General features: G+C 38.6%; 1 protein-coding gene across 1 annotated transcript in view; it reads left to right on the forward strand.

The window, feature by feature from the left end:
- Window positions 1-15409, forward strand: part of LOC104405773 (nesprin-2-like) — a gene marked incomplete at its 5' end in the record, with an annotated part of 148639 nt that overhangs the window by 50446 nt on the left and 82784 nt on the right. The window contains 10 exon segments of the mRNA XM_010014581.1: window position 1; window positions 355-620; window positions 1376-1529; window positions 4737-4892; window positions 7678-7818; window positions 8174-8356; window positions 8884-9021; window positions 10434-10619; window positions 11843-11965; window positions 13340-13522. The exon segment at window position 1 is cut by the window's left edge and continues 224 nt beyond it. Coding sequence (XP_010012883.1) covers window position 1; window positions 355-620; window positions 1376-1529; window positions 4737-4892; window positions 7678-7818; window positions 8174-8356; window positions 8884-9021; window positions 10434-10619; window positions 11843-11965; window positions 13340-13522 — 1531 coding nt within the window.

Here is a 15409-nt window from a genome sequence, read left to right on the forward strand (position 1 = left end):
AGTTGCTCCACAAACTGTAAATTTGGGAGAATGTGGTAGGGATGGGGCTGAGGTCAGTGTAGAACATGATTTCTCTCCCACTGATCAGCCACTTATCCCCAGCCCTTCTTGAACTTAGATACAGAAATGATGGGCATATTTGGAGCACGAATTCTCTAGACCCAGAACTACTCTGTGTGGGATTATGTGCTTTGTTAGAGTAAACTCAAATGTTTTGGCACACTTAAGAGAGTCAAGCTCTCTGGCTATGTAATTCCCAGTAGTTGGTCATGCGTATGAGTAAGTGAATAATGTAACTTAAAGTGATAGAATAAAAGCACTTTAATCTCATGCTTTGACATGCTGTTTACTTAGCTGGAACGAGAAACAATAATTCTCGACAAGCTCCAGGAAGAGCAGCCAGAAGGTCTTAAAGAGAAAGAAAAGGCCACCAGAGAGGAACTGGTAGAATTACTAGATTTTGTGAACTCGTTTGAGGAAAACGTCAACCAGCAACAGCTCCTCTTACTCTTACTTCTTCACCGAATAAGAAACATCCTGAATACATCTGAAAATACTGAGGCAGAAGCTGCCCTTCCTGCTTTATGTGAGATAAAGGCAATGCAGGATCGCTGTAAAAAGTAAGTAGTGTGAAATTTCTATTGAAGATATGACATAGGACTGCTTATAAGCACAGTGTTTTATTGGGTATTAAAGAATATATGAAATTTGTAATGCACTTAAAAAGATAGTGAATTCCCTCCTGGGTCAGACTAATGCTCCATCTAACCCATCTGCTGTCTCCCGCCTGGGCATTGAGAGGTATTAGTTAGAGATGAGCTTGACCATAGCATGTCTGGGCTGCAATTTATCTTTAAATGTAGTAGGAATCAGAAGGGACAATTATCAATTTTGGAGGCTCCAAGCTTTTGTGAACTTGAATTAGATATGTGGGTCTTCCAGTCTTATGAAAATCAGACCACCTACTTTTTGCAATGCTGCAACTTTTGCTTACTAAGTGAGTGCTACTGTTTGAAATTTGCCTCGGATTTTCTTTGATTGTACTTGCCCTCTCTTTGCCTGTTTGTGAATGTCTTCTGCTCTTCCAGTATCTTCAGACTCTGAGAACCTGAGCTGTTTGCAGTTTAAATATGCAGGCTATTTGGTTTGGTCTACCAAACATACTTTGCTTAGCAATATCTGAAGTCTCATTTTTGAAGAAAATGAGATAATAAGGGAGAGAAACTCAGAGATTTGTTACGGAAAATAATTCTAAAATACAGACAAATATGGTTCTGGATACATATTTTTTAAATATTTCTATTAAGTATGCTTTTTGATTACTCCTATTTAGTGTAGAGTCTAACAATATATTCTTGCTGGAAATCTGTCATAGTTTGTATGAAAAGACCCAGAACCATAAGGATTCTGTACAAGCTGAGATTCAACAGAGGAACAAGTTCACTGAAGAAATAAGTGCTGTGACAAATGCATTACAGACTGCTGCTGTGTTACTACAAGGTGCTTCTGGAAAGCCAGGACAACTGGAGGTTGGTGAAGGCTCTGTTACTGTGTGGGGACATTCAGAATATGTTCTCTTTTATGCTGGGGCTTGAATTTGCTTTAAACAAAATTAGTGGCGAAGTATGTACAGAGGCACATGCACATTATCATAGAATGGTTTGGGTTGGAAAGGTCCTTAAGATCATCTAGTTCCAGCCTCCTTGCCATGAACAGGGAACCTCACACTAGACCATGTCGCCCAAGGCTCTGTCCAGCCTGGCTTTGACTTAAAGAGAATGAAGTTGGCTCAGCAGACCATAACTGTCTCTGCCATGTCCTTGGTTTCTGTCCCTCTCCAGCTATGTGGTCCAACTGGCAGGCACAGAACTCTGCAGATTGCAGATTGATCCATAGGCAGATGCATGCCTTTTAGGAAGGACTGCTTAGTTTATGTCCTATACCCCTTCCCCATCTCATACCTAGCCAGGGCCACTTCAGATGCTCTGGGTTTGTGTCCCATATCAGGGGTTAACCTGGTAAATGCTTCTTGTGATCAAGACTGCAGTCTCCACCACGAGCAACCCAGTCTATGCATGTGTGTCATTTAACTATTTTTTTTGTTCTCCTTCTTTGAATTCTTGACTTTATGAAATCCTATTATTCCTAACACTTCCTGAATATGGGTTTATTTATTTATTATTTTAATTATATTTATTTCAAACTAGTTTTACTGTAACTGTCTCGATTTTTTAATCTTGATTAAAAATATTTTTAATTATATTGGAGTTATCTTTTTGACAATAGAATTTTATAATTTTATTTATTCAAACCTGCTAAGGACTAGGAAAAGTACAGAAGCCAAAGACTGTGGTGGCAGATATGAGCATTATTATAGGGGTTAGGATGAGAGAGATATGTTAACTACATTTGAAAACCCATGAGCCAGCATCACTGTGGCAAAACCTTGTTGATTTGTCTGAAAGGGCTGAATTTCTATTTAAAATTATCAAGAATTAGAATTTAGAATTCGGTCTACTCTTTTACTGAATTCTTTGTATCCAAGAGGAAATGTTACCACTGCAAGTGCTTGATGCCTGGTCTTTTCCCTTGCATCCAAACTGTGCTACTCTGAGCACCTAAAACTCACTCCAAAGTGAGTTAGACCTTGTTCCTGTTCCTTACATCAACTGGCATAAGCAAATGTTAGCAGCAATCCCGTTAAATGATATCTTTTTAACAGTAGAAGATTCAGCTGAAAGAATTGAAAATTTCCTTAATTTTACCTAATGCAAACAGCATTAGGAAGCAGAGCAACTGGCAACACAGAGGCAAACTCATCTGGGCTGCTGCACTGTGGCAAGATATTGCTGCCCAGATGCAGAACCTGGTGGTAAAGGTACGCCACATAGATGCTCATGTTCCCAAGAGTCGGGCCACTGAGGAGCACCAGAGCAACCAACAAGTGGATAGAGCTGCTAAGATTGAGGTGGCTCAGATGGACTTAGACTGACAACATAAGGGTGAATTATTTCTTAGCCCGGTGGGCCCATGACACCTCAGGCTATCAAGGCAGAGATGCAACATATAGATGGGCTCGTGATCGAGGGGTGGACTTAACAATGGACACTATTGCCCATGTTATTCATGAATGTGAAACATGTGCTCCAATTAAGCAAGCCAAGCGGTTAAAGCCTCTCTGGTATGGAGGACGATGGCTGAAGTACAAGTATGAGGAGGCCTGGCAGGTTGCCTATATCACACTCCCACCGACTCGCCAAGGCAAGTGCCTTGTGCTCACCATAATGGAAGCAAAGCCAAAACCTGCACTGCAATTTCATCCCTCCTTCCAAAGAAAACCTAGCTTCTATAAAATTTGTAACATTATTTGGGGTTCCATTGCATTTTTTGAATGGAAATGCCTATTTCCTTTCCAGATGACAAATCTAGGTTATTAGAGAGGTGAAGTTTTAACTCACTAACATAGATGAATATGCAGATGGGAGGTGATACCATCTAGTCCCCTAGGAGAAAGATTGGGACAGTTTTGACAAGCATCTGCTTTCCAGCTAAATAGTCTGTGAAATCTGAATATGCATTTGTATACAGAAACCAGTTTGCAGAGACATGTTATGTTTTGGAAACTAATGTTGTAACTGATTCTTTCAAATTCAAGTCAGGGAATCTATAAGCCCCTATAAATGTTGGCACAATCTTAATTGGGTCATTTGACAACAGCAGCCTTTTCTAACGTAGAATAAGGCTCACGGCTCTTTCATGCTTTTGAGACCCAGTTGCCTTGGGATGACAGGAAATAAATCAATCTCAGACTCTTACATATTTCTTCTGTGTGTTGTATTTGTGTGAGGGAAAAGATTCCCAAGTGAAGACAAGGAGTTAATGGATTACTATTATCCCTGACTGAAAAAGCGAAGGATTTAATTTTAATGTCTTTCATTGTCTGGTAGGAGCTTTGGATCATTTTCCCTAATAATTGACTTAAAATTTGAGTTTCTCGAACAGCTGAGCACTGGGAAAAGGAACCATAAAGCAAACAAACAGAACTTTTCAACTTGAAATTCTAGAAAACCTTCAAAACAAATGAGTTCCTTCATTCCTTCTGCAAGAGGACTTAGATCGAATTTTATTTCTAGGCCACAGGCCTAGAAACAGTTGTTCAAGTTTCTTTTATCTCATAAAACCTACATTCTTTTTGCAGAACTGGAAACTACTGTTTTGAAAGGAGCCTGCTGTGCTGTTCTGCATAATTGCCTGAAAGCAGACACTTCAGCTTGAAACTTGTTGCTTTTTGTGGCCTTTGTGTTGTTTATAATAATGAAGGAATGAACATTGGCTATTAAACATCTTTCAAAGAGAAAATGCACTTTTGGCAAAAGGGAGAGCACAGAGGTTAACATTTAGTCATAGGAGCACTCCAAATATTACGTTGCTATACCTCTCAATAAACATCAGTGCGTCAGTTGCTTGACCTGGAGTACTATCAAGTTTAATTAATTCTTACAGATTGAAAAGCATTGTTTGGTTAAATGAGTATTTCTCAAAGTTAATCTGCTTGCAGAGGTAGTCAGATTAGGCTCGAATTTAAAAAACCCAACTTTTCCAAACCATAATCATGGTAGGAAATATAAAATGCAATATGTATGTGTGTGTATATATATACATACGTACATATAAACACATGCGTATGCACTCAGTATAAATTGGATGAAACTGGTGAATTATTCTTAATTTTGTAGGAGGTTCGGAGTGTGATTGGTAAAGAAAGTCAAACTCTAAAGGACCTCATGGAGAAACTCCGGATCAAATATTCTGAATTGCATACAGTAGTTCCTGCAGAGATTGAAACACAGTTGAAGGACTGCAAGAAAGTATTGCAAGACCTAGAAGAGAAGGTAATTGTTGATGCAATTTTAATATTTATGTTTTTGTAATGTATAAATAAGTACAGCAGTATTTGATGAAAGTTGTAACTATAAATTTCAACTTGAAACATGATTATTTTCATTTGCACTTTCCTCTCTGTAAAAGTGTATGTGTGAGGAGAGGTTCCTCATGTTAACTGTCTCCTCTACAGAATAACCTTACAGCAAACAGCATGAACATAATATTTTTCTTTTCCATTAAGAAGAGGCATTGCAGAACCACTAGCAATAAACTCTTGGATATGATATGGATGCTGTCTTCTATCCAGTCTGATTCTTAAACTGAACTAGTAGTCAGAGCTGATTGGGAAGCTCATATAGCTTAACTGAGAAGATATTTTCTAAACTGAGTTAAAAGAGGACTTTAGAAATTAGAAATTCAATCTAATTTGCACATGTGGTAGGGTATCACGGCATGGTTCTTTATACCACCCCTCGGGACATGGTTGCGTTCCTTTAAAAGCAGCCAGGGAATTTAAATCACTGACTAACATTGCATCGGCTTTTGGCAGTGTTTTCTATTTATGGGGAGTATAAACAGTTAACTGGAAGGAAAATTAAAGGAAAATGCAGTCATGCTATAAGTTTGGGGTCAAATTTTAGCCTGGTATAATTATGATAATTTTTGTTTATTTGTTTGTGTTACTTTTAAAAAGAAAAAAAAACCCTTTTAGTTCTCTTATTTCAGAAATAATAAGTTTAATGCCTATTTTAAAGGCTAAATCTCAGTTAATTTGATGAAATCTGAAAGTTTAATAAAACAATTTTGAAATCCAGTTACTTGTTAGTATCTACGAGATTATTCATTCATTTTATGTTGCATTAAATATTTAGAGACTTATTCATTGCAGCTTATTAATTTGGTTAACTTTGTAGTATCTATTTCAAAATGGTCTTTTCAGAACCAACAACTGAGTAGGAGAGAAAAGGGGAAAGGAAGTAAAACAGTTTGCTTTGGGTTTGTTTGTTTGGGTTTTTTTGTTATTTGCTGTTTCATTTACTGAGATAAAAGATTATCCCAATGTACACATTACACGTCAGAGTGAAAGAACTGATCCTGGAAACTAGATAACATTTTATATTCACATTTAGGTAGTGGAAAACAATACAAACTGTCTTGAAAATTTTGAAAATCCATTTAGGAAACAAAATAAATCCTGGTAGAACTGGAGGTCAGTTTAGTTACGTACTAGGAAATACAAGCATGTGTTTAATTGAATTCTGATGGCATTCTGCCTCCCTCTAAACCTGCTGGCCTAAAAATGAAAATAAGTGGTAGTATTGATGCCATGAATTTTATGTAAAAAACCCGAAATAATAAATTTCTCCCAGTGTGAAGTCTTGAAATGAAAATCCTACCCTGCTGATGACCAGAGTGTTGACAGATGCAGCATTTTTTCTGAAGAAAGATATGAAGTCAGTGCTTGGTCTGCTTTCTCATTTCCAGCTGTTGTATCACTTCTACATGGTTCTCTTCTATTTTGGAAACTAGCACTACAGACATCAGTATTTTTTCATGTTTCATATGCTCCAGGGTAGTAGTAATGATCAAGTGTTTAGTGATTACAGTCATGAGTTCCTTCTTCTGAAGAGCCTTAGACACTACGTACAGCCTGGACATGATAGCTTTTTCTGTATAAACACGAGTATTTGAGAGGAGCACTGTAGTTCTTTTTGCTATATATTCATTTTGATAATACGATTTTATCAATACAATACCTTACTATGGGTATTATTATATTGGTCTGAGACTACATGTTGGAATCTATAAATAAGGAGTAATTTTAATAAAATTAAGAAATAAAATGGATAAGTAATTTATTAACTAATTACTGATCTAGATTCCTCTTCCCAGAAAATGGATAATGTACAGGGAGCATCAGACCAGAATAACTACTAGACATCTTTGCATCAGTGCAGCATAAAGCTGTTCTATGTGCTTATGCCCCACGAATCCTAGGGCTGCAGCACACAAAAAATTTACCACAATTTAACAATTTCCTGGTGCTTGGTTGACCCTTACAGCCAGCAGGGTTTAGTAAGAAAAGATGTAACTCTGGGCCAAGAGCAAGAACTTTCTCACTACCTGCACTTTGCCTAGTCCTGGTGCCTAGTAACTGTGTTGCTCAGTTCCGTGCTGAGGCAATTACTCCAACTTACTTGAAAGGTTTTCTATTTACATAAAAAATCAGGCCCTCCAGTGACTGATTTTTCATTTCTGTGGAGTTCTGCAGAGTACAATTAATTTCCACATACTTCATGGGGCTGAGAGCCTTTTATTTTGTTACTAAATCTCTATATTTAGAAATTCATAATACCTTGATGCACTTCTATATTCCCTTGTTACTTGGAAGAAATAGCTGTCAGATGAGACATACAGGTGTCATTCTGGGTTTCTTACAGTATGAATCTAAATGTGACCCTTTCCACAATGCAGCATGATTAGACTCTGTTACAGATTAGTTTAACAAGGGCAGCTAATGTGAAGCCCTCAAGGAGCTGTAGTGTCTTATTGTTTGTTTCTTCAGAGATTGAATTTCTTGAACAGTTATTTTTAAGTGAGAGGAGATTACTGAACAACATGTAAACATTGAACCTGCTCACGTTAACGCTTCTTCCTGCAAATGTAATTCCATTCCTGAGGTTTTAACCGACTCGTTGAGAGAAAGTTAAAAAGAACTTGAATAATTTTGGTGAGGAGGTGCACAGAAACAAGCAGATCTTTGTAATCTTCCCTGTCATTTTCTCTTTACAGGTTAGCTTCGAAATCTTGCAGACCTCTCCTCAGAATGTGCTGAAGAGAAAAGCAGAAACTATTAACAATGGCCTTCAAGCTATTGAAAAGATGTTACAACAGAAGAGTGAAAACATTGCAAAAGCCAAAGAAGTTCAGAAGGTAATCGTGCAAAAAAAAAAAAAAATAAAAAAAATTGTGAGTGTTAAAAGATTTTTGATTGTTTCTACAGAGCCTGATTTAGCAGGAGCCTAAAATGGCCCTGCATTCATTTTACATTTGTAAAAGGAGAGGTAAAAGCAAGCATTTAGCTGGTGAATATTTACCAATTCTTTCTCACAGTAAAATACGTGGTTTTTTCAACTGTGAATCATGCCAGTAGATGCAGCATGTTCTGTTCTTGTCATACCAGTTCTGAAATCTTTGCAATTCTACATGCCCCACATGAAGAACAAATAACTGTGCTGTTATCTGTTTGCCTAACCTTATCTTTCATTTCCTCTCTCTCCCCATGCAGCAAATCTGGGATATGCTGGACCTTTGGCATTACAAACTCAATGAACTGGATGCAGAAGTGCATGATATAGTAGAGCAGAATTCCTGCCATGCACAGGAGTTGATGGATATCTTAGTGACCCCCCTTCAGCAGTACCAACAGGTCTCGCAACTTGCCGAGCGCAGAACTGCCATTTTAAACAAGGTAGATGCAACTGTGAAAGTATAATAAAAAAATCGCATCTTAAAAAAACCCCAAATAATGTCTTCTCATAAAATATCATCAAAGGCTGTCAAAAGAATCAAAAGCCTGCTGTAGGCGTGTTGTTGTCTTATTGTAGCTCAGTTTCTGGACTCGCAAACATCGCCTCCAGCTGCAACCCCAAAAGACCAGATATGCACCAAAGCTGATGGGGGTTAACACGGGGAATTCATGACCCTGGGCGGGTGATAAGATGGTTCTCTATAACTCTGCCAATGGGCTATCTATTAAGTTAACGTTGCCATATAAATTGCAACAATGCATCCAATAATTAGCTTTGATTAGAGGAAATACCCTGAAATCATGAAACTGTTTCAGAGAAAATATGATCTTTATTTCACCATACTAATTAAATTGAGCTTGATGAAAACACATCCTCTTTTGTTTTAGTCTTGTCCATAGATGCATTTATCCTGTACCGCGAATAAAAGTGCATTTATGCTTCTGTGCAAAATTTTGTCATTTTCTAGGCTGCCAACAAGATGGAAGAATATGATGAACTCCTGAAGAATGTGAAAATTTGGCTAGAAAACACCAACTGCTTGCTAAGAGCAGATGCTCAAAGTGACTCTGCAAAAAGCTTACACAAACATACTGATGACCTTCAGGTAAGTGTCAATGCAGATATATGGTCTTGTTAGAACGGGTTGCTCTGCAGAGACACAATTTTGTGTTCTTAAGTCTTAGTAACATAAATAATTTACCATTTTCAGTAAAGCCTTTAAGTGAAAAATAGTTGACACTCATGAAATATAGATTGATACTTTTTGGTGTTGGACGTATCTATCTTGTGAAAGTGCTGAAATGTGTGATTGTCTTCTGTTACCCTACTTTGTGACTGTAATTGGTTTTGACTGCCTGAATATATATGGTTCTTTTTTTCTGTATAGTGTGTATGTAATCCAAAAAGGGTAAAGTGGTGTTTTAATGTCTGTGTGTTAGATGGAAACTGAAGTAAACTGTGGTTTGGAAGGCTGTTTTCTCTCTATCTTGAAAGGAGTTCTCACTGGTAATTTCATGAATCAAATGTTTGTAATATCACAGGGAACATGAGGGCTAGGCAAGTGCCAAGAGGATTTCTGGAAATTCCACATTTGAAGTTTAATTTTTTATACATCTACTCCTTGGCTTATACCAAGAGACAGTTGGTGCTCTGAACATAGATTTTTGTATTAAAGCTAGTAAGAATTCCTCACAAGAAGTAGCTGACTGCTCTGGACTGATACGTTACAGAGCATGTAGCCACAATCAGGAGACCGTGATGTCTAAAATCTGTGAGCGTTTTTGTGACAAAAGCTTATTGTCCCCTGCATTTGTGAATTGGAGTATTTTGTGTTCTGATCTGGGAAATTAGTGGATTTGAAAATGCACCTAAGGCTTGCATTAGAGCTGAGATACATATTCAGTCCTTTCCTTCATATGCCACAGGGACAAGTGGATCACATGTGTTTCTTGCAACCCTCACTTGTTCTTCATGAAGACATTCACTGTAATTAATCCAAAAGCTCATCCAGTTAGCTGCAGATGGGAAGAATCTTCCCATCATGCACAACTGGCCAGGTGCTTTCTGGAGCATTTTGTTACATCTGCTATCTGCAGGCTGGTGTGCAGAAAACCCTTTTCAGGTGTCTGGCTGACATGTCTTGCTCATGTACTTGGGATCAGCCTGACCATTGCATAGGAGCTGGAGAGGAATCTTCTCCAGGATCTCATACTTTTTCTGTAGTGGGTCATCTCTCTGACTTAATCTTCCTCTTTATACCTTTTGTCATGCTCATGTAGACTTACTTTATCTAACTGATTCCCTTAAAATCATGGCATCAGCCAGTTTTCTGCCTGCAGGACGCAGCAGTTCAGTTCCCTTAAGAGTGAAGTGTTTTGGTCTGAACTAAGCTTTTGGGAGTATAGCAGTGGTCAGTGACATATAGGAAATTAAAGTTGATTCATTTTGGTCCTAACCTTTGTGAAACTTTCATGTTCACCATTGATGAATCAAACTAAGCTCTTATTTTGTCTTCAGATGGCTTTGGAAGACTCGGAGCAAAAGCAAAATGTTCTACACAGTGTTTACTTGGAGCTGGAGGAGCTAACACCCATCTTTGAAACAGATAGTGTAATGCAACAACTAAATGAAATAGATGAGCAAGTAGCAATTTTGCAGCATGAGATAGCAGAGATTCTTCCACAGATCCAGCATGTGGCTGACGTAAGTTTGAGTGTTCTAGAAGTGCCTTTTATCAGTGCTTCATCATATGTTATGAAATATGGATTATATTGCCTGCACAGGTAAAAAGGTGTGCTGATGAAGTTCAATAGAGACTAATGCAAAGTCCTGCACCCAGGACGGGGACGTGTTCAAACAAAGACCGGGGGCCAACCAGCTGGAAAGTAGCTTTGCCAAAGGGTTGGTGGTCCTGGTGGACAACAAGTTGATCGTGGCATAGCAGCGTGACCTTGCAACAAGACCAAGAGCATCCTGGGCTGCCTGAGAGACCATATGTGGGTACTGTGCCCAGTTTTAGGTTTCCCACTGAAAGACATAGACATACCTGAAGTGAGTCCAGGAAGGCTTTCAAGGTGGTTGTGGGGCTGTAGCATGCCGTGTAGGGGGAAAGGCTGGGAAACCCGGGTCAGTTCAGTCTGGAGAAGAGAAAGCTAGGGGGTGGGTATTACTGCTGTCTGCTACTACATGATGGGAAACTATAGACAGGATAGAGCCAGACTTTTCTTAGGGTCTACAGAGTAAAGATGAGCAGTAACAGACCCAAATGATAACAGAAGAAATTCCATCTACATATTAAAAAGGAATCTTTTTTTCTGTTTGTTTGGTTTTGGTTTTGTTTCAGTGAGATTGGTCAAAAACTAGATCAGGGGCCCAAAGGAGAGGGTCAAGTCCCCATCCCAGGAGATATGCAACTATCAAAAGGATCAGGCCCCAAACAATGTGCTCTGATGAGCACCAGAGACGTCCCAAGGTCCCTTCCAACCTAATTTATTCTGTGACCCTGACTCCATGAGAATTCACAGCAGCTGAGCTTTATGTGGATCCATTTTCCATGTGACATAAGACTCTTCCAATAGGAAGCTGCAAGCGTGTATTTAGACATTTCCTATGCTGATAACTGTCACCACTGCAAAGTGTCTTGTCACTACTGGTAATTTGTAATGTGACTTTTCAAGGATATTTCAACTCTGTGTTCAAGGTTTAAAACAGACCAGGTGCCTTTAGATACTTGATTCCTGCAGAAGTTAATGATGATACATAATTTATAATAACTAGCCTTTTGTTTGATAGCATCCATTCACATATCTTGTATATGCTGCACTTGTTTTTCAGTATTTCTTTTTAAATGTAAGTGAAAGGCAGAAATGCAGGCTGGCTTTGGTACTTGTACTATCTACAAATACTCTCTTATTCCCAAAATCTAGGAATTGGATGCCATCGAATCTCACATGAAAGTGTTTGAGAAGGACATTGTCAAAATGAAGACAAGCCTGTCATCTGAAGATCTGTTAGAATTTTCTCCTAAAGACCAACTTAAACATGGACAGGTCTGTGAAAACTCCTATATGGACGTTTTTCCCTATATATTTATTCATAAATTAGCATAAATATGCTTTCATAAGCATAAGGCTGTTTTGTGACTGCAGTTTACCTGTTTTTAGTATATGACTTTGAAATGTTAATATCAGACAAATTCTAATACTTTGGTCAAAGATTAAAAGTATTTTTATAGTCATGATTTCAGCTACATATTTCTACAGTAGCAAGTAGTGCAGTCCAAGAGGAGCACATTGGTAGGGCAAAACAGTTGGTGCAGAGGACCTGATATCTGTGTTGTACATGTCTTGGGGGCTTACTTTGGACTGATCCTGTAGAATGGATCCATTGGTGGTTGGATGTCTTCAGAGGCTCTTCTGGAGAGTATCTTCTGCTTTAGCTTCATTTGAAATGAATACAGTTTGCATGGTCCAAGATAACTGCTCAGCGTAAATCCCAAGGTGGGCCTGTTGGGAGATCCCTTCAAGAAGGTTTGAACGAAAACATGTTAAATTAAAGTGCTAATGAGAACATGCCCGTAATGAACTCGAGAATGTAACTTAAGCACATGTTGTCAGACATACCTGCCATATTTGGGTGTCTCTATTTTTGGAAAGTTTATGACCTGACTTTCAGGGACACTGCATATCACTCTACAGTGATATACATCAAACTGTAAGTAATCTGAAAGTCTGAAAATCAGACCCTGTTTTTCAAAAACCTGAGGCAAAATTTAGTAGACATTTCTGGAAGTGAAGGCTGGAGTCACTTGTGTCATAACCATTTCGTCAAGCGCAACTTCACTGCAAAGATACCTTGGCTGGGTGGCTTTCCTTTCTCTGCTTGAGTGAAGCAAAGCAAAGCATTATAGTATCTTTTCTTCTATACCATATGCAGTCCACATTGTTAGCTAACTGAAATGCAAAAAGCATGGATTCAACATCAGGGGAGAGATAAAAATGTCATCATACTGCTCATAGCTTTGTTATCCAGAGAATGATTTTGTAATGGCTACATCATATGGCAAAAATAAACTAATATTTCTTCTGGAACATAATGTTAATCTACTTCCTCATCTTAAACTGAAATGACATGCTTAGTAAGTAGTAATTAATCTGAATGTGACCCTTTATTTGTCCCTATGCAAACTGTATGAATGTATATGCAGAAAAGACAAAATCATAAATGCTAGTTATATCTTTGTCTTGCTTTAAATAACCTCACTATAGACTTTCACTTTTTTGTTCCAAGATCAAAATATTCTTCCTCCTTAAATGGAAAACACACAAGAAAGAACTTTTGCACATCATGACAGTGATATAAATTTTCAGTGTTGATTTTTCCAACTCAGTATCATGTCCATCCTCTATCCTGTATCCTAATAGGTTATACTTGACCATGTTGGTCCCATGCAGAAGGCCATTGTAAATATACAGTCCTATGAAGAAGCACTACGGCTGCCAGGGGTGAAAATGCAACCTTTCTCAGTCTTTCAGAGAGCAAGACAGCTCTTAAGAGAATTGAAGAAATTAGAAAAAGTTACTAAGGAACAAAATGATCTTCTGGAGGTAACAGATTTTTTATTTATTTTTTTTCCTTTATTGTCGCCTAAACCACCTTTATTTTGTAATAATTTTAATCACTAAACAGCACATCATGCCCAGTATATAAACCGAGAGGAGTTACCCGGAAGGCCCAGATCGCTGCTCAGGTCGGGCTGGGTATCGGTCGGCAGGTGGTGAGTGGTTGTGTCCTCTCCCCTTGTTATTTCCCTTATCATTATTATCGTTGGTGGTAGCAGTAGTGGTTTTGTGTAATACCTTAGTTACTGGACTGCTCTTATCTCAACCCATGGGAGTTACATTCCTCCGATTCTCCTCCCAATCCCTCCGGGAGTCGGGGGAGGAAGAAGCGGGGAGTGAGCGAGCAGCTGCGTGATTCTGTGTTACCGGCTGGGCTCAAACCATGACACAGGTGTATATATAGTACATCTTCTATGACTCTGTAATGGCTTGGGGTCTTTTTGTAATTTGATACTATGACAAGGCACTCTGAATAGTCCTGAAATTCATTTCAGTTTTCCAATTCAGTTGCAACTGACAGCATGTGGTTTAACACATTGTAGAAGAAATGAAAGCCCAAGTGTCTTATGATCCTGGTTTGCACAACTGATGATTGAAGTCCAGTGTTACATACAGGTGCTCACATCTGCAATGTTCAAGTCCTTAAACCAACCTGAACATGAAAATTTTTGTTGGTAGTGATTGAATAGAAACTGATGACATCAGAAACTCTTACTAAAGATGATCTTCCCAAATCAGTGAGCCAGCAAGGCGACTGTTTTCTACCACTGTTGCTTGGTTTTGAGGCAGGCCAACTCCTGGCCTCAGAAGGTCCCATGCAAGTATGTGTCTACATAAGTGAACGTGTGACAGAGGGGTTGGAGATGCTGTTGGCAGGTTTGGAAACAGAAGTGATGTAACAGCATTGGTGTGACACATGGCTGTAAGAGAAGGCAGTGCTGATGGGTCAGTGAGTATTAACTCATGGGCAGTAAGGGTTATGAAACAGCAATACTGGCTCCAAACCTGAAGTAGTATCTCTGCAGCACTTCACTGAGCAATGTGGTTGTACCAGCTCAGGAAAGTTTTAATTTGGGGATATCTGCATCACGTTCCACTGCCCAGGGCAGATGTACTTGGAGGCAACCTGGAGTTTGGTTATGCATGTTCCCAAGTGAGCAGAGGCATGAAAATTCTCATGTGACCCATCCATTTCTCAGCAGGATTATAGCAGCACTTAGAAAAATAATACAGTATCTTTGCTAATTTGGTTTTCCAACCCTATTACAATAAAGCAGTGTGCTTTAGAACATCTAGCTTCTTAATGGGCATTTCAGAGGTCAGGCAGACACAAGTGACAGCTAAAACATCAATGTCCATCTTTGATTTTCAGTTTCTGAATTGAAGAGCAGCACACCAAGAGAAAAACTCAAACATGCTACATGACTAATGCATGCTTGGAATTTGGAAAGAAAAAAAACAATGACTATGTGAGATCCATATGATTCCTATGGTCTTGGGGTTTTTTTAGTCCATACAGTTTCTTATGTCTGAAAAATGGATGTGGTAAAATGTACCTTTTTCAGCAAGTTACCAGATTAAATACGGAAGAATTTTCAAAATGCTGCAAAACTATCAGAAACAAAGTGCTTTGCAAATATAAAGCGTTACCATGAGATTTCTAACTGGTTTATGTGAAGCATTAGGTCAAGGCTTAGATCTGTCTCCTTTTTGAAACAGCTGTAACCTTTTTTGCTTGGCATTTGCCTTTATCTTGTAGGCACCCAACAATCTGTAGCTGAGTGAAATTTCTTTGTGAGAGAACAGATTGGAAAAATTGCAATTCTTGGCAGCTAGGATATCAAACTGTGCAAAAAAGATTTTCCAGTCCTG

This window comes from Nestor notabilis, unplaced genomic scaffold (genome assembly GCF_000696875.1).
Source record: "Nestor notabilis isolate BGI_N333 unplaced genomic scaffold, ASM69687v1 scaffold2365, whole genome shotgun sequence".
In the NCBI taxonomy this organism is placed as follows: domain Eukaryota; kingdom Metazoa; phylum Chordata; class Aves; order Psittaciformes; family Psittacidae; genus Nestor; species Nestor notabilis.